General features: G+C 58.7%; 1 protein-coding gene and 1 non-coding gene across 2 annotated transcripts; one reads left to right on the forward strand and one right to left on the reverse strand.

The window, feature by feature from the left end:
- Positions 1 to 4,363: 4,363 nt before the first annotated feature.
- On the reverse strand, positions 4,364 to 18,358 carry SLC27A4 (solute carrier family 27 member 4). The gene is made up of 13 exons (XM_065927114.1): positions 18,099 to 18,358; positions 16,638 to 16,804; positions 14,656 to 15,050; positions 12,763 to 12,921; positions 11,300 to 11,369; positions 11,100 to 11,191; positions 9,939 to 10,048; positions 9,475 to 9,684; positions 9,175 to 9,301; positions 8,492 to 8,629; positions 8,191 to 8,355; positions 7,926 to 8,072; positions 4,364 to 5,172 (listed from the first exon to the last, which is right to left on the reverse strand). The coding sequence occupies exons 2-13, from the start codon at positions 16,796 to 16,798 to the stop codon at positions 5,015 to 5,017; spliced, it is 1,932 nt and encodes a 643-aa protein (XP_065783186.1). The 5' UTR covers positions 16,799 to 16,804; positions 18,099 to 18,358; the 3' UTR covers positions 4,364 to 5,014.
- Positions 18,359 to 18,739: 381 nt separating this feature from the next.
- Positions 18,740 to 18,830, forward strand: TRNAR-UCU (transfer RNA arginine (anticodon UCU)). Its single transcript is given in 2 exon segments — positions 18,740 to 18,776; positions 18,795 to 18,830. It is a non-coding gene; the product is annotated as a tRNA-Arg (tRNA).

An 18,830-nucleotide genomic window follows, 5' to 3' on the forward strand; every position in this document is an offset into this window, starting at 1 on the left:
GGCTCTCACACTTAGAAAGTGCTTCCTCCGACTCCAGCCTACCTAACTCAACCTGTTGTGTGCTCTCTTTGCGACACCATAGACCCCTGCCAGGCTCCTCTGTCCATGGGATTTCCCGGGCAAGAATACTGGAGTGGTTTGCCATTTTCTCCTCCAGGGGATCTAACCAACCCAGAGATTGAACCCCCCCATCTCTTGGGTCTCCTAAATTGGCAGGAGGATTCTTTACCACCTGGGAGGTAAATTCTTTACCACCTGGGAGGATTCTTGTGCCACCTGGGAAGCCCTCAACCTCCTGTGCTGTCACTTCAGTCACGTCCTATGCTTTCTGACCCCGTGGACTGTAACCTGCCAGGCTCCTGTGTCCATGGGATTTTACTGGAGTGGGGTGCCATTTCCTCCCTCCAGGGGATCTTTCCAACCCAGGGATCGAACCTGCATCTCCCGCATTGCAGGAGGATTCTTTACCGCTGAGCTACTGGGGAAGCCTCAATCTCCTGTGAAGAGAAGTGAAGTGAAAGTCGCTCAGTCGTGTCTATGCAACCCCATGGAATGGAGCCCACCAGGCTCCTCCTCTGTCCATGGGGATTCTCCAGGTTAAAATACTGGAGCATTCTTCTGCAGGGGGTCTTCCCGACCCAGGAATCGAACTGGGGTCTCCTGCACTGCAGGCGGATTCTTCACCAGCTGAATTACCAGGGAAGCCCTTCTCAACCTCCTAATCATTAGCAACAACTTATTCATTCAATGAGTAATGACCCCCTACTCTGCACCTGCCAGGTGCTTCACATGCATGATCTGCTTGATTCCTCGCGCAGGGGCTATTAGCCTCTGTTTTCAAATGTAAAAACTGAGGCTCAGAACCTGTGACTTGTTCACGGACCCCCACTTGTCAGGCCTTAACCCCAGGCTGTCCTGCTTTCAGGACCCCTGACCCTCACCGCATTCTGTTGGGCTCAGCTCACTCAAATGCCTTCCCCTGGGACCCACGCAGAAGAGGGGCGTGGACCCCAACTCCTGTCCCTCCAGTAGGCCGGCCAGCCGGGCATTGGGCTCTATCCCTTCCGAAGCTCCGAAGGGAGACAAAGGCGGGGTCTGGGGGGGAGATGAGGGCACGGGCGCCCCCCTGCCCGCTGCCCTTTGTCTCCCCGCCTGCTCCCCTCGTGCGCCCCGGAGGCTGGGAGGCGCCTCTCGCAGGCTTCCTCCTCCCATTCTTGTGCTAATTGGGTGTCAAGCTGAGATCAGTGAGAAAGGAATCTGCCCCGACTCGGGTTAAACTGCCGCCAAAGATGAGGGCTGAGCCCAGAATATCATTAGGCTGGGAGGAAGCGGGGCCCCCTCCTCCAGCAGAGGGGCTGGCCACACTTTCAGGCTCCTTTGAAAGTCGCTTGGTCGCCCCTTCCACTACCGCCAGTGCCTCAATAGGCCCCTCGGCGGTATTTAACCTTCTTCCCAGGAATTGAAAGTGATACGCCAAGCGCTGGCCTAGGCAGCCACTTGCCTGTCCAAGGGCGGTAGGACCTCCGGGGATGCTCAAGGCAGGCCTCTGGCAGCCTCCCTGGGCTCAGATTGCAGATGGGAATACTGAGACTGGGCAGGGCGGTGCCTCCCAGCGCTGTTATTCACAGGCCCTCTGGTCTGGAGACACAAGCCTCTCAGCCTCTGATTCCTCCTCTGTGGAATGGGGATAAAATAGTAGCTGCTTTGTGTTACGTATTTAATGATGATGATCAAGTGCCTGGCATTGCATCCAGCACATAGGAAGCGCTCCACTCCTGGTGGCTGTTAGCAGGTCAAAGGAGTGTGTTTGGGCTTATTGAAGGATTTCCTAGCAGAGCTCCCAGTCCTCCAGGTGTGCAAGGAGTGCCCGCAACGGATTCACTTTGCATACCCTGCCTGGACTCTTCCCCAGCCCCACCCCTGCAGCCCTACAAGCCCTTCTTTCACCTGCCCTGCTTGACCTGACCTTTCACTGCCCCTTCTATCTGGGCCATTCTTCCCCTTCCTCTTCTTGAATGACTCTACCTTGAAAAGCCTGTGACCATGAAACACAACTTCCTCACCTCCTACCCCAGCCAAGACATGGGGTTAGGGTGCAGCTTAGTACAGACCCTTTGCTTCCTGACTGGTTGCCCCCTCTCCCCGACCCCCAGCCAGTGGGCTCCCTGAGGGCAGATCTCACCGTGTCCCCCCAAGCCCGCTCCCTGCATAGAGGCCTTTTGAATCTGCTCTGCAGATGAATGGACACAGTACTTTGTAAACTGTCTCCTCTGTCCATGGGATTCTCCAGGAAAGAAGACAAGTGGGTTGCCATTTCCTTCTCCAGGGGACCTTCCCGATCCAGGGATCGAGCCTGTGTCTCTCGTGTCTCCTGCATGAGCAGGTGGATTCTTTACCAACTGTCACCAACTGGGAAGTTGAAGCACTATGTAAATGTCAGGAAATGCCCAGTGAACAGTAGCTCTTGTGAATTAACTTCACAAACATGTATTGAGCACCTGCTGCAGGCACGGGAGATGACTCACAGCCTTGGTTTGGGATGAGCAGAGGCAGACAGGGGAGCTGCAAGGCCCAGGGGCCCACCAGCCCCACCCCTCTTGGAGGCGCTCGGGAGAGGGGGCTGGTATGGAAGTGGGAAACGTAGGCCTAGGCTGGGATCTTAACACCGAAAACACATCCTTTTTTCCTTTTAACTACCATGTACTTCACAGGTATCAGCACCAGTTCCTGGGCTAGATTTCCAAGCACAGTCTCATTACATGTCCACAACTGTCCTGGGGCAGGGATTCCTGTTGTGTTTAGTCACTCAGTCGTGTCCGACTGTTTGCAGCTTCTAGGACTGTCGCCCGCCAGGCTCCTCCATCCGTGGGATTTCCCAGGCAAGAATACTGGAGTGGGTTGCCATTTCTTTTTCCAGGGGCTCTTCCTGACCCAGGGATTGCACCCGTGTCTCCTGCATTGGCAGGCGGGTTCTTAAACCACAGAGCCACCTAGACCACCACTTACAGGGGAGGACACTGAGGCTCAGCCTGGCCAATGGACTTGAGAGCAGGCCTGAGCAGGAGCTTTTGACCACCACTCCTCAGTATTGCATCTTAGTGACTGTGTTCAACCAAAGGGAAGGAACAGGCACCCCTGGGGGCTCCTTCCCATTGGAGAGCCCTCCCATTGCTGAAGGTTAAAGACACAAGGCTTCACCATCAGTCACACCCAGCCCCACTGAAAGCCCGATCAAAGGCCCACCACAGAGTGCTCTGGGCTGGGTCCCTTGCCTGGGGGTCACGTGGGGACTCTCTCCCTCCTTCCCTCGGCTGAGCATTAAGGTCTGGATCTGATTCTGCAGGACCCACGCGCCCTCTGCTGGTCATACTCAGGCACTGCGCCCTTGCCTGCCACTCCCAAATCCCACCAGGTATCATCGCCCTCCAAGGGCCAACTCCAGCTCTGCCACCCCCTCGCTTCCCCCAAGAGGGGCATCGGAAATCCACTATCTTTCAAAGGTCACCCCCCACCCCAGGAGGTACCCCAGACTTATCCTGGCCACCTATCACCCAGTCAGCTGCTGGCCTGGGGTGTGGCTCACAGCTGGCTCTACAAGCATGCATGGCATGGAAGCTGCCTTCTGCCACCAAGGAGGTGGCGGTGGAGTGGCGGGAAGGGCATGGGGCTGGCATTGCAGTCCCAGTACTCACTCTCTGACTCCAGCAAATGATGGACGGTGGTGAGGATTAAATAGTGAAGATGAAGCCCTGGGGTACGTGCCCTGCCTGTGGCCCTGGCTTGGGCCGAATGGTCTCCCCCCTCCCCACCCCTCACCCCCACTTCCCGCTGGCCTGGGTGTGACACCAGGGATGGGCTCCAGGGGACAGCTGGCCCTCCACTGGCATTGCAGACTCACCAGCTCTGGGAAGATGGCTCCAGGAAGCCTCAGACTCCACCCGGCTGGCTAGGCCGGCCTGCTCTGTGCCCCGAGAGCCCCCAACCCCTTGGGAAAGTGCAGCCCTGGCAGAAGGAACAGCATGAGCAAGAGTGTAGAGCTGTGACCCTGTGCTGGCCTAGGGCTTCCTCCCTCCGTGGCTCTGAACGGCCCGGCCCGTTCCTGTCAGCCTGGCTCCCTTCGGCTCTCTGAATCCTCCCGATTCAGAGGAGACAGTTACTTGCCCAAGGCCACAGGCTCCTAAGTGACACCTGGCCGGGCTCAGGTGAGAACCGCCCCTCACCTGAGATGCAGGGACCGCAGCATCTTACCTGCCACATCCCTCTGTCTAAATGAACGAAGCAGTGGGGGAGGGATGAATGGGGCATGGGCTGGGGTCCCAGCAGGCTGGGGTGAGTGTGCACACAGGCTCGGGGAGGCAAGGCGGAGTTTATTGGCCCCTGAGTGCCCCATGCCCCTTCTCCCCTCACAGCCGGGCCAGGAGGAGATGTGGACAGACCAGCAAAGACAGAAAGGCTCCACCTGAGGGACAACCAGGCAGCCGCCCAGAGGATGAGAGGGGTGCCCCGTCCAGGCTGCCTGCTGCAGGGTGATCCTCTCCTGCCCGGCAGGGCTGAGGGACACTTGCGTGGCCCCAGGGCCTGGATCCTCTTTGGATGCCTGATCGCCGGCCCTCCCTGCCCACTGTGCTGGCTTCCTGAGTCTGGGGGCTTCTGCCCTGGTCCCATTTACAAGCTGCCTGTTCTTTGCCAAGTGCTTGGAGACCCTCTATTTCCCATTGTCCTGACCCAAGACATCACCCCGCGGGGCCTAGTCTCACTCTCAGCTTGAGGCCCAGAGACCCCCACATGGCCTCGAAGACATAAAGTGGATCTGAAGCTTTCACAGAAAGCCTCAGGGCGGAGCGGAGAGGTGGCAGTGAGTCCCTTGGCAGTTTTGAGGGGTGCGGGTTGGTATCTCAGGGGGTGGTGCCAGGCCCTGCTTGCTTTGGTCTGGCTTCGCCCAGGACCCCTCTGGGGTGGGAGCTGGGGCTCTAGATGCAGTATCCGCTGGCCCTCAAGAGGGACTCGGGGCCAATCACAGCTTCTCCTGGCCTGCCTGGATGCGAGTGTAGGCCTCTTGGTCCAGTGGGACGTAGCGGCCCTTCCGGGCATCCAGATAGAACAGCTGGTCTTTTACAACTGTTGGGTCAAAGCCCTCCTTCCGCAGTTCTGTCTTCTGTAGCTTGAAGGTCCCTGAGGGAGAGAGAAGACAAGTGGGAGAAGGGTCAGAGGGTGCGGGGCAGGGGTCCGAGCTGCAGGAACGCGCCCACCTGGGCTGAGGAGGGGCAGGGAGGAGGGCTGGAGGGAACATAGGCGAGGGGAATCGTGGGAGGAGGGACACAGCCCTTTACAGTTTGCAAAGGCTTCATCCATTACGGAATGCACCGCTCCTCAGCAGCCCTGGCAAAGGGGAGGGGGCGGAGTTACCTACCCCTCTTTGTAGACAAGGAAACTGAGGCCCACAGAAGGGAAGCTATTTGTCCAGGGCCACGTGCTCAGTGACATCAGACTGAGGGCAGGACACGGGCCTTCCCTGAGGGCTCGCTTAACCTGAGCTCCTCCGAGGTACAGAAGTGACCTCAGGTAATCTGTACCTCTAACCCGGGGGCGGGGACATAACCGCATCCTATGGATTCTGAGATGCACAAGATTTCAGATTTCAGCATCGCTGAAATAGTTCAGTTACCATTTTCCCCCTTAATAAATTCCATATCTTTCACTCAATGGTATTGGCCCCACTAGACAGATGAGAAGACTGAGGCTCAGAGAAGCACAGCTCTGGGCCAACGTTACACAGCTAGTAAGAATTTGAACTCAGGTACAGTGGATACCAGAAATGCCTACAGCTTCCTGCCCTGGCTTCTCTGTCATGTGCATCAGCCAATTCTCCCAGCAAGAGCTGGAGTCTTTCTCAACGCCTACTTGAATTTAGACTGGTTTTACAACTTACTTTGACTCAAGAGAATGTGGCAGAAGCCACACTGTGGGCGGTCTGGGTGAGTCTAGGCCTCAAGGGGTGTTGAAGCTTCCATCCTCACCCGCTTGGGGGTGCCCTGAGACCAGACTGACCTCTGAAGGATGGAAAGCCATGTGGAACAAAGGGGAACCGTCCCAGCAAAGGCCACTTAGACAAGGTCCATCTAGTCAAAGCTATGGTTTTTCTAGTAGTCATGTATGGATGTGAGAGTTGGGCTATAAAGAAAGCTGAGCACCGAAGAACTGATGCTTTTGAACTGTGGTTTTGGAGAAGACTCTTGAGAATCCCTTGGACTGCAAGGAGATCCAACCAGTTCATCCTAAAGGAGATCAGTCCTGGGTGTTCATTGGAACGGCTGATGTTGAAGCTGAAACTCCAATACTTTGTCCACCTGATGTAAAGAGCCGACTCATTAGAAAAGACCCTGATACTGGGAAAGATTGAGGGCAGGAGGAGAAGGGGATGACAGAGGATGAGATGGTTGGATGGCATCACTGACTCAACGGACATGAGTCTGAGTAAACTCCAGGAGTTGGGGATGGACAGGAAGGCCTGGTGTGCTGCGATTCATGGGGTCGCAGAGTCAGACACGACTGACCGACTGAACCGAACCGAAGTGGGTAGTCACTGGCCATGTGTGGCTATGTAAATTTAATTAAACAAAATTTAAAATTCAGTTTCCCCTTCACACTAGTCGCACTTCAAGTGCTCAACAGCTGCTGGGAGCTGACAGTTGCTGTGCTGCAGAGCGCGGTCAGAGAACGCCTCCATCACCGCAGACAGGTCTGTGGACACTGCTGCGGGGCAGACCAGCTGGGAGCCCCACGTGAGAGAGGCTACCTCACACCCAATGGCACTATTTCTTTAAAAACTTAAAAAAAAATTTGGGGGCCACACCCCAAGGCATGTGGGGCCCTAGTTCCCTGATCAGGGATCAAACCCACACACCCCCTGCATTGCAAGATGAAGTCTTAACCACTGGACAGCCAGGGAAGCTGTTGATGGCACTATTTGACCCTAGGTGTGGCCAACAGAAGAACGCTCAGTTGAATGTCACCCCAAATTACTGACCCACAAATTGTGAGCAAATAAGACACCTGTTCGGAGCCCTAAGTAAGCTTGGGGGCTGTTTGTCCTACAGCAAAGCCTGTCTGAGGCCTAAGGTCCGACAGCCTCCCTATCCCTCAGGGATACAGAAGTCACAGTGGCCATCCAGTCCTCGGGGTGCTCGCTGTCTGTCTGGACTCACTGCTTACCCTGCCCTTCTCTCATCTCCCCGTTCCCCGGGGCCATCTGCAGCCCCTCAGACACTGGTGGGCTTTGCAGGATATGAGTCTGACTAGGTCACTACCCTGCTCAGACCCTCCTGTGGCTCCCCTGGGCCCTCCCATCCCACCACATGCCGCTGCCCACCCCTCACTGGCCCCAGCTTCGGGGGCCTCCTTTCAGTCCCCTAGCAACCAAGCACCTCCCTGCCTCAGGGACTCCGCACTGGCTGTTCCAGAGGGCCTCCTGTCCCCACAGAGTTCTCTCTCTCTCTCACTCACGTCTCCTGCTGAACCGGAGCATCCTCAGAGGAGCCTTTAGTCATCCCCAAGTCACGTCCCCTTTCCTATCAGCTTCCTATCAGCATTCCACTCTTTTATCTTAGCAATTCCTTACCCTGTGGCTGCCTCCTGCTCTGGAAGCTCCAGAAAGGCACACAGGTCCTGCTGCAATTTGTCCCCTCCCTCCCCAGGGCCCAACACAGTGCCTGGAGCAGACCACCCCACTCAGTATTGGTTCCACTGACAATGGACACATCATCTCTGGAGGTGGCGTCAGCTCACAGTTGGGTCATGTTGCCGACCACCCAGAGAGGCTGTGGGGAAGGGCAAATGACAACCAGCTGGTCTCCCTAGAACGACCCGGGAAGGAGCCTCAGCTGGCACCCACCCATGATTTGGAGCTGGGGGTCAGGGGGACAGACCTGTTTTGTGCAGCTCGGGCAGGAAGCGCAGGAAGATGGGGCGGGCGTACAGCGGCAGCTCCTTCTGCAGGAGCTGGGCTAAGTGCTCCAGGTCACAGCTGCCACAGGAGCTGGCCACGGCAGCCATGCCGGCCCGGCCCTCAGTCCCTGGGGGGGCGGCAGAGTGGACAGTGAGCGGCTGGCTAGCCACGGCCCCGCTAGCAGCCCGCTAGCAGCCGCGGGCTGCTCCACACACACGTCTGGCCCCTCCCGCCTCTCGGGATACCTGGCACCTCGACGCCGTACACGGCCACGTCGGCCATGTCCAGCAGGCGGCTGAGCGTGCCCTCCACCTCAGTAGTGGACACGTTCTCGCCTTTCCAGCGGAACGTGTCCCCCGTGCGGTCACGGAAATACAGGTAGCCCAGCTCGTCCATCACCAGCACGTCACCTAGAGAGAAGAGTCGTGTGGTTAGGGGGGGCCCAGGGGCTTGGTTGGGGGGAAGTGTTCTCTGAGGGTGGGGCCCCTCAATCCCCTCCCTCCTCCCCAAGGGGCGGCAAAGGCCTCCGGAGAGGTGCCCACCCACCGCTGAGGTAGGCCTGGTCCCCCTTCTTGAAGACATCCTGGGCGATCTTCTTGTTGTTGGCGCCCTGGTTCAGGTAGCCGTCAAAGCGCCGCAGGGGGTCTCGCTGGATGATGATGCCCACCAGCTGGCCTGGTTCACCTGTGGCCAGAGGAGGCGGGGTCAGGTCCCCCTGGGGTCTCCTTCATACTAAAATGCCCCCAGCAGCAGCCCCCAGAAATGCCCCCTTCCTCCATCAGCCCAGGAGCCCCAAGGGCTGGGAGCGTCTCAGTAACACTTGGTCACTGAACAAATGAAAGGGTGGTCAAGCTCAGTGTGGACGGCCTAACTACAGTCAGCACTCCCCAGGCCCCACGCAGCTCAGAGGTTTGGATCCTGTACCACGCGGCCTCCCCAGCACAACCACGTGCAGGAGAGGGACTCAGGCACAGAGCTGGGGGGCTTTGGCGGCTGGGGCTCAGGGTCCACAGCACGAATGTGCATGAATGGGCTGATGGGTGGAAGGGACGGTGACTGAGTGGATGAACGCATCAAGAAATAAATGCCATGCAGCCCTAAGAGAAGGGCTGACTTCTGGCCGCTGATCAGAATGGGGCTCCCCACCCACCCACACACCCATCCCTGCCCCGTCCCCTTCCTAGGCCAGACCTCCCACCCTGACCCCGAGTTGCAACCCTCGGGCAGACCTGGCTTGCAGGGAATGCAAAGGCCGTCAGGGCCCCGGATCAGCTCCATGGTGTCCTCGTTGACACGAACCAGCCGGATGGGGTACACGAAGGACAGGATGCGGCTGTTGAAGCCACAGGCCCCCACCTGCGAAGGCCAAGGCTTGGGCCCGGGCTCTCCCACCATGGGCCGGAAACCGGACAGTCTGCGCGGGGCTGAGAGCCGGGGCTCCCGCAACCACACTCCATGCCGGAAGCCCGCCCTCCCCTGCGCCGTCCGTGTCTCCCGTGGGCCCTCTGTGTCCCCAACCTGGGCCGCACCTGGCCGTCGAAGTTGCCCAGGCTGCAGTTGCACTCCGTGGCCCCGTAGAACTCAGCCACCTGGGGGATGTGGAAGCGGCTACAAAAGTCGGTCCAGATGGACTGCCGGAGGCCGTTGCCGAGCGCCATGCGCACGTGGTGCCGGTTTTCCGCCTCCCGGGGTGGCTGGTTCAGGAGGTAGCGGCACAGTTCGCCGATGTACTGCACGATCTGTGAGTGAACCTGGCATGAGTCTGGGCCCTGGAGGCTGCCTCTACTTCACTGCCTTCCCAAGCCCCTACCCCTACTATCCCCGGGGCCAGCTGTGCGATCCCTTCCTTCTCCGGGCCTCAGTCTCCCCATGTGAACAATGGGAATGCTGCCCCGAGTAAACAGCTGGTTGCCTTCAGCTCGAAGATGGGTGTCCCTGCGCAGAGCTGGTGGGAGGGGCGCAGGGGCGCTCCATCCCTTCCGTTCTCACTCACTGTGCAGTTGTACTTGATACAGTCATCCCAGAAGCGGGAAGCGGAGAACTTCTTCCGGATCACCACGGTCATGCCGTGGATCAGGCACTGCCCCATCCCCACGATGTTTCCTGAAGGCAGAGGGGGAACCCGGGGGTCAGGGAGACAGACAGGAGCTCTTTCCCTCCAGAGCCTCGTCTTTTTGTTTATTTTGGCCACCAAAGATGTCACTTTATTTTTTTAACTGTTTATTTTGCACTGGGGTATAACTGATTAACCAACAATGGTTAACGGTTTCAGGTGAAGAGCGAAGGGACTCAGCCATACATATACATGTAACCATTCTCCCCCAAACTCCCCTCCCATCCAGACTGCCACATAACACCTAGCAGAGTTCCCTGGGGCTATACAGTACTGAGTGAAGTAAGTCAGACAAAGGAGAAACATCGTATACTCCAGAGCCTCCTCTTGTACAGTCCAACCCCCTCAAAGACTCTCCCTTTCCCCTGTCCTGCCCCTCCAACTCTAACTGGTCACATCTCTCCCCAGTCAGACACCTTCCATGGCTCCCCAGTGCCTACGGGATCAAGTGCACACTACTTAGACAGTCCCCTGAAGCCTCTGGAGCTGGCCCCAAGCTCCTTCTCCCAAAGCTGTAACACTGCCATTCAGCCAGCCGGAACTGAGCTAGCCTGCCTGGCTTCACATCTGCCTGTAGGGGCACCTCCTGGAGGAGCTGGGCTCTTTTGAGTTGAACTCCTTGCTCCCTGCCCCTCCCCACACTCAATGCCCTTTCTTGCCTGAGAGTGCAGGGCAGGGTTCCCATCATTCATCCTGCCCCCAACACACACACTCCAACTCTAAGCACCTTTAAGGGCAGAAACTCTATTTAGTCCATCTCCGTCTTTCTATAGGGCCCCCAGACCAAGCAGCCAGGCTGTCCACACCTGTGGAAATGGGCTGAATGGTCAGACCAGCCCAGGTGCTCTCTGGGGCACCGCCACACCCACCAATTATGCTGGTGTGGCCACTCTCATCTAGGTCAATGCCCAAATCTGGATTTGAACCCAGATTTGACTCCAAGGCTTGTTATGTTTCTACTGCAACATGGAGCCTGCCAGGACGGGTAGGGCCCTGAAGGCGCAGGGGCGGCGGGGCGCCGAGGGGGCGGGCCCAGGCTACCTGCAGAGTGGTAGAGGGGGAGGCAGTCATAGATGATGTCGTCGGGCCGCATGCGGAAGCCGTAGTACACCAGGGCGGCCATCCGGTAATACCTGGGAAGGCAGAGGGTCGAGGGCTCCGTGGGCCCCTGGAAAGGCAGGAGGAGGGGCGCCCAGGCCCCCCCTCCCCAGGTCTCCCCTCCCAGGGCGCCGCCCCCTTACCGGCTGTGCACCACGATGGCGGCTTTGGGCAGCCCGGTGGTGCCGGATGTGTAGATGTAGAAAAGCTTATCTGAGGAAAACAGGTAGGAGCGGCTATGAGAGGGGCCAGCACAAGGCTGGGCACAGAGTCAGACACTGGTAGATGTGTATCACTTAACACCCATTCCCAGCACACCTCCTCCAGGAAGCCTACCCTGATGACCCCAGCCACCATGACCTGCACTGGTCCCTTCAACACACTCTGCTGAGCCCTCCCTCTGTACCAGGGCCAGGATGACATCAGTGACTAGTATGAGCACAGGCCGTGCCTAGGAGGGAGGTGCCTGCCCAGTGGGACAGGAGGATGAGTAGGTGGGCATCTCCAATAGTGAGCACTGCGTGTTGGCAAGCACAGGGCCTGCAAAAGCCCGGCGGCAGCACTGGACCCGGGCTCCAGGGAGGGTTTTCTCAGAGGAGGTGATGCCTACTGCGTGGGAGGTACCAGCTGCAGACAGCGGGGCTCAGAGGTAGCTTTTGCACCAGCAACCCTGTCTTTATCCCCCCAGATCTGAGCACCAGGGACGGCACGTCACGGTTTCTGTGTGAGGCTCAGTCCCACCGGGCTGAGGTTCCGGGAGGTCAGGCGTGCCACGGGGTGACGCCAAATGTTATGCAGTAACTCTCATGTTACAGGGTGCACACGGCATGTCAGCCCAAGGCTGGGCACCAGACTCAACCAGCCAGAGGCCCTGCCCTCAAGGAGCTTACAAAAGCACCCAGCACACAAGAGCCACAGATGGCAGAGTTCAAATGATAATGACCTCAGCTCTCCATGGGACCTTTTCCAGCCATCAAGCATAGGTTCGGTTGTCATCCCCAATTTCCTGGCTCTGGGAACCAAGGCTCAGAGAGCAGCTCAGGTGCTCAGGGTCACACGAGGGAAGCAGTAGAGCTGGGACATGAACTTGGCCCAAGATCCGAACGCCCCCCCCAGGCCATGTGGCAAGCAGTGGGCTCCACATGGCAGGCTTGCGGAGCGGAGAGGAACAGAGGTGAGAGGGTCTGGAAGGCTGCCTGGAGGAGGGGGGTAGGGGGCAGGGAGCCCAGAGCAGGAAGAAGATCACAACAGGGGCCTGCCCTGAACGGGCGCTGGGTGACTATGAAAGGGCTTGCCGTGGGCCTGAGCCCAGCCCACACTTGGACGAGGCAGGCTCCTGGGCTCCTGGGCTCCTGCATGCATTGGGCATCAACGAAGGCTGTTCAAGAACTGCATGTTCAAGAAGCGCCTGGCACTTTCACACATGCCAGCTCATGCAGTCTTTGCAGTAAAAGCTGGGGACTGTGCTCATTTTCCCCACTGGAAAAGGGAGGTGACGTGACTCATTCCAGGTCACGCAGCAAGTTTACAGAGGAACCCAGGCCCCGAGGCCCACGCTCTGTCTCTTGGCCATCTTTGAACCCTTCTGTGGGGGTGAGGGGCTCACCTACGAAGCCCTTGTTGGGACGGCTAGGCTGGTGCTTGGGGGCATCTTCCAGTAGCGGGTCCAGGTGATTTGTGCCGGTGGGCACCACGCTGGGCTCCCAGGGACCGGAGCAGAAGAGGTTGATTGAGGGGTCCAGGTTGGCATGGATCTCAAGGACAGCTGTGGAGGAAACAAGATAGATCTGCAGGCAGGCCAGGCTCTCCCCCACAACCCGTGTTCTGGGGACCTCTACTCGTGTGGGGCTGAGCATGGTGTCAGGGGACGCTGGCTGGGTGTGGCAGAGAGGTGGGTGAAGCACCTGGGACTTGTTATAAGGAAGATGCTGAGAGAAGCAAGGGCTCCCGTGAGCGGCTGGCTGATCACGTGGCGGGCTCTTTACACGCGTGCTCCTGCTCACACACCTCAGGAAACAGGTACCAGTAACAGCCCATCTTACAGATGGGAACACTGAGGCCCCAAGCACAGGAGGGACTTACAGCTAGAATGTGCCAGATTTGGGGCTCAAAGCCAGCTCTACCTCTCCCCAAGGTTTACGCTTCTATCCACTGTATGATGCTAGTCTGTGGGGGACTGGTTAGGAGGGAGGAGTTGAGGGGTGGTCAGAGGCTGGCAGCCTTCCAGCCTCTTCACAGGGTGGTGGCCTTCTCTCAGGCTCTCCTGTGCACTACAGATGTCCAGACACTCAGCGCCTGGAGCACAGGCCGGTCCTGGCCGACTCAGCCATACTTCCTCTTAACTTCTTCCAACCCTCTCACTCTCTCCCTGCTGCCTCCTTCCTCTCGTTTCAGCATCTCTGTAACCTCTTCTGGTCATTAGCCCACGACATTAGCCCATTAGTTGCAACAGCGTGGGGAGAGAGGACAGGGACACTGGGGTCAAGCTCAAGGTCAAATCTCGGTTCCGTCACCCACTTAACAGCTGCGTGGCTCTGGGTGAGTGCCTCGCGCCACTCTGCACCTCGGTCTCGTCCTCTGTAAAGCCAAGATGACACTTTGCTTTCACCAGGCTTTGTGAAGATTAGAGCCACTTCTGTGAAGCACCAAGCTCAACACGTGATCAGTGCCGATGCGGCAGCCAATAAACATAAGCTCCGAGGCACAGCAGGGAGTGGCTTCTTGTTCCCGTTTTACAGATCAGGTAGGTGAGGCCATGTATGGATGTGAGAGCTGGACTATAAAGAAAGCTGAGCACCAAATAACTGATGCTTTTGAACTGTAGTGTTCGAGAAGACTCTTGAGAGTCCCTTGGACTGCAAGGAGATCCAACCAGTCCATCCTAAAGGATATCAATCCTGAATATTCATTGGAAAGACTGATGCTGAAGCTGAAGCTCCAATACTTTGGCCACCTGATGCAAAGAACTGACTCACTGGAAAAGACCCTGATGCTGGGAAAGATGGAAGGCGGGAGGAGAAGGGGACGACAGAGGATGAGATGGTTGGATGGCATCACTGACTCGATGGATGTAAGTTTGAGTAAGTTCTGGGAGTTGGTGATGGACAGGGAGGCCTGGCGGGCTGCAGTCCATGGGGTCGCAAAGAGTCGAATGCGACTGGCTGAGTGACTGAACTGACTGAGGTGAGGCCAAGTGAGTCACAAGAATGGTTACCATCATGTCTGAGTGCTCACCTAGCGTCAGCCGCTTTGTTAATGCTTCACTCTGTTAAGCACCTCTCTGAAAACGGTGCTGTGGTGAGGAGACTGCGGCAGAGGACTGCCATCTCCCCGGATCTCCCGGCTCCCAAGGGAGTAGGGAAGGAAGAGCCCACATCGTCTGACTCCAGAGCTCATGCCCTTAACCTCTGAGCCACACACAGCCTCCCCTGGGGGCTGGAGATGGGTTGCGGCAGTCCCGTGGGACTCCCTGCCTGTCCTTTGACACTTTAGGGCTCACCTGGGGCCATCTCGCTGCCAAAGACGAGGGCCCGGGCCTGGGAGGAGGTCAGGCAGTGGAGCAGCGCATCCCGCCGGAGGTTGGTGTTGATGAGCGCCGCCTCCACGCCCAGTTTGGCCATGCCCAGCCACAGGCCCACAAACTCATTGCGGTTCTCCATGAAGAGGGCGACCACGTTGCCCGAGGCCAGGCCCTGCGCCTGCAGGAAGTTGGCCACGCTGTTCGAATAGTCATCCAGCTGCCGGAAGGTCCAGTGCGTGTCTGTGCCCTCGAAGATCAGGGCTGTCTTGTCCGGGTAGCGCTGGACTGTGGCGGCGAACAGCATGGGGACCGTGCGCCGCTCCCGTAGGTACCGTCGGACCTTGGCTTTCACCCTCAGGAGCACGATGCCGCCGCTGGGGGAGGGGAGGAGGAGCAAGGAAGCTGTGACTGCCGGGCTTAGGAGTAGGGGGTCCAGAGACCATGGTCTGATTGCTTGCGACACCCCCTTCCTAGCACCCGTGTGCGGGGCAGCATTACCTGTAGCGGCTCACTGAAGCTGCATGCTAACACCAGGCACCCAGGTGATGACTCCCTCCCTGCCCGGTACAGAGGAAGACACTGGTGCTCGGCACTTGCCCCGGGCTTCAAGGTGGGACGACGTGGCAGTGCTGACATTTGAACTTCAGTCCCCTCCGACTCCAGAGTTCAACCCCTTTTGCCCTCTAAGCTCTGCTCCGAGTCTGCAGCTCTGTCAGGGCCTTCCACGACTCCAGGGACCAAGCCAAAGTCCAAACTCCTCATCCTGAACCTGGCACACCCCGGATCATCCATCTCCCCCTCACCACTCCAGTAAAAAAGGACAAGTTTGCAATTTGTCCGGTTTCCCTCGCTGTGGGCCCGACAAGGGTGGGGCTCTGTTCTGCCTCACCATCTTGCTCCCAGACCCTGCTCGGTGCCAGGCAGGGCACTGACATTCAACAGATGTTTGTGCAACAAGCCTTTGGCAACATCCCCATGCCTTGCCCTGCCACCTCGGACCCCTGAACTCTCCTGGCTCCCCAGCCTCTCTGCCTTTGCTGCTGCCATGCCCTCTGACTGGCGCCCCCTGCCCTCTGACTGGCGCCCCCTGCTTCCACCTCCTGGAGGTGACTCTCAAGCACACCTGCTTCTCCTCTGGGAGGCCTCCTCTGATTTCCCAGGGCCCAGGCCGGAAGCTGTCTCTCTCTGCTTCACGCCCCCACAGCTCTGGGCTGCTACCATCCTTCCCGCGGTAGCCATTCAACACCTCCTTTTGCAATCAGCTCAGATTGACAAATGCTGAGCTGCCTGTTCCGGGTGCGGGTCACACTGCTGGGACACTACCATGAGCAAGACAAGACTGCCAGCGTCTCTGCTTGCAGGGCCCTGCCAGCCTGCGGGTTTTCTGTGTCCTCTGCCAGTCTCCCTGACCAGTCTGAGCCTGTTCCAGGCCCAGGACTGCACTGTCCACTCAACCCCACACCCAGAGTCAGCCCAGCGTCTGGCGCAGAGCAGGTGGCAGCCAGGGTTCCTGGTACAGGATATCCTCCTTGTGGGCCATACCTGCCCTTCTTTGTGGAGCAGCTTCTTTGTGGGCATGATTCAGGGTCTGCTTGAGAACCCACGCCAGCCGGAGGACAGGGACCTCCCCACAGGGTTCCTCTTCACCCTCTCACAAGCTACACCATTTTCTTGGGACCCCTTACTGAGGTCTCCTCAACATGCCTGGTGTTCAGTGTATGGACCAGACCCCCAAGTCTGCTCCAGGCTAAGGGGCACCAGGTTAGGGAGATTCCCTGGGAAGAGACTTTGACCGTGGCAATGGAGGTATCACGTACTATTGCAAGGGGAAGGATGCAGAGCAAAGACTGCTCTTTTGGGGCCCAGGTGCTCTGTGCTGGGAGAGGTCATGTAGTCTGGTTTGGGGAGATTAAACCCAGAAGAGTGTAGGAGACCCAGGAAGGGTTGTACCAGGTACTCACAAGATATCACGCCTGACAGTCTTGATAAAGATTCGGATGAAGCGCCAGCCGCCAGACCCCAGGTAGAGGAAGAACAGGGAGCACCCCACTTGTGTCCAGGGCAGTTTCAGCACCAGCCAGGAGAACAGCAGCACCCCCAACAGAGATGCCCCAAGCAGCATTGTGGCCTGTGGGCACAGGGCGGTCAGTGGACCCGAGTGCCTAGGTCCCCTACCTCCTGGCCCGGGAAGCCAGGCCACTATCATCTCAGATGGTCAATGTGCAGTGGGGTCAGATGGAGCAGGGTAGCTGAGGACTGGGTCCCACCCCAGGACAGTCTGGAAGGGTCAGGCTAGAGGCCTGGACTTGAGGTGAGGAGCTGGGTTGCGGGTCAGAGGCTGGTTCTAGCCTCCCAGTCCCATTTATGCCTAGGACTCTCTGAATGATCTTGGACAAGTCCCTTTCCCACTTTAGTCCTTAGTCTTCTCCTCTGTGCAATGGGTATAATGAGCATGGTCTCTGAGGACTGTCTACTCGCCTGACATCTAGGATCCCAACCAAAATGGCTTGGTATTGACTTAAATGCCTCTGGCTCGACTCCCCACTCGGAGACCTAGGGAGTTTCTGTGGATGATAAGGTAAAGTCACAGCACCCAGAGGCGCAGCTTCTAGGGAAGGGGCCTTGGTCAGTCCCTGCCCTTAGGCCTGGGAGCACCATGCCTCTGCTGGCCCACAGGGGGCGATGGAGAAAACAGGCAAAAGCCTGGAGGTGCCAGAGAGGTGATCTCCTAGAGGAGAAAGGTATTGAGAGGAAGAAGGCATTGACGGCACCCCACAAACACACTCAGCAAGCCACTCTGATGACTCTTCGGGGACTGGGGCTTAAGGGAGGAGGAACAGCTGGCAGGGCTGAGATTAGGGCTCTCGGACTCTATTCCTAGCACTTTACAGACTTGCTCAAGGGACAGCAGAAGGGGCTGTTTGCCTTCAGGCTCTCCTAATCCTGGGGAGGGGCTGAAGGTCACGGCTATGAGGTAGCCTTAGATTCTCCAAGCCAGGATGAAGACATGGTCCGGACCCTTAAACCATCTCCCCCTCCTCCACACGAAACGCAAAAGCCAGGAGGAGGACTGCACCAGCGCCTGCAACTTCAATGCCAAAGGACTCCAAGGTCCCCAGAACTGTGGTCTCCCAGAGTCCGTCAGGGCAGAAGGCAAAAACCCGTCCCGAAAGCCTGAGGGTTGTGGACGAGGAAGGAATGGGATGCCCAGATCTCCCGGGGGCCGGATCCCGGGTCACTATGAATCGCACCGGCCCCTAAAAAGCCGGGGTAACAGGCGCCCGGCAAGGAGACAGAGCAGCAGGGCGCGCCCCGTTTCCCCTTCCCCTCCGCCCCCAGCCCAAGCCGGTACTGCCACCTCCCCCGGACTCGACCGGGCACATTCTCTCGCCCGGAGACCCACTGTTCTGGCCTGTGCTCACCTGGCGTCCGCCCCCGCCGCGGGGCACCCTGTCCAGATGCGGCCCGCCGGCTGTAGCAGAGTAGGGAACGCGGCGCGAATCAGCCGCTCCCGGGCGCGCGGGTCAGGTTCTCAGCAGCGCTTTGCCGGCTTTGCGCCTCGCCTGGCCCAGGCCACTCGGCCGGCCCCGCCCGCCCGCGGCGCTCCTCCCCCCGCCCGCCTCCCGCCATCCAAACCGGCTGCGCCGGCCGGCAACACCTCCTCCGGCGCCTTGCCCACGGGCGAGCGAGCCGCAGAGCCGCCCGGTGCAGCGCAGCCTCTGAGCGCCGGGCGCCGCCGGATTCAGCCCGCCCCCTACGCGCGCCACGGCCTCGGGAGGGGCGCCGCGCCGCACGCTGGGGATTGTAGTCCGCGCGCCGTGCGCCCCCGCCAGGCCGGGAGGAGGCAGGCGGGCTCTTCCTGGACCCCCACTGCCCCCAACCCGTGGGCGCCCGGACGTGGGGGAGGGCACCCCCCCTCCACTGCACCACTGGCGAGGATTCCGGGAATCCGCGCTAGACACTGGCAAAGAGTTCGGCAAAGGCCCCGCGCCACACCTAGAAGGGCGCTAGAAGGGCGAGTTTTCAGGCAGAGGTATGCCGGCGCGGGGGAGGGTGAGCAACCGGCTCTGTGGCGCAATGGATAGCGCATTGGACTTCTAGCCGGCCTGGGTGTGGTTATTCAAAGGTTGTGGGTTCGAGTCCCACCAGAGTCG

This window comes from Muntiacus reevesi, chromosome 3, assembly GCF_963930625.1.
Source record: "Muntiacus reevesi chromosome 3, mMunRee1.1, whole genome shotgun sequence".
In the NCBI taxonomy this organism is placed as follows: domain Eukaryota; kingdom Metazoa; phylum Chordata; class Mammalia; order Artiodactyla; family Cervidae; genus Muntiacus; species Muntiacus reevesi.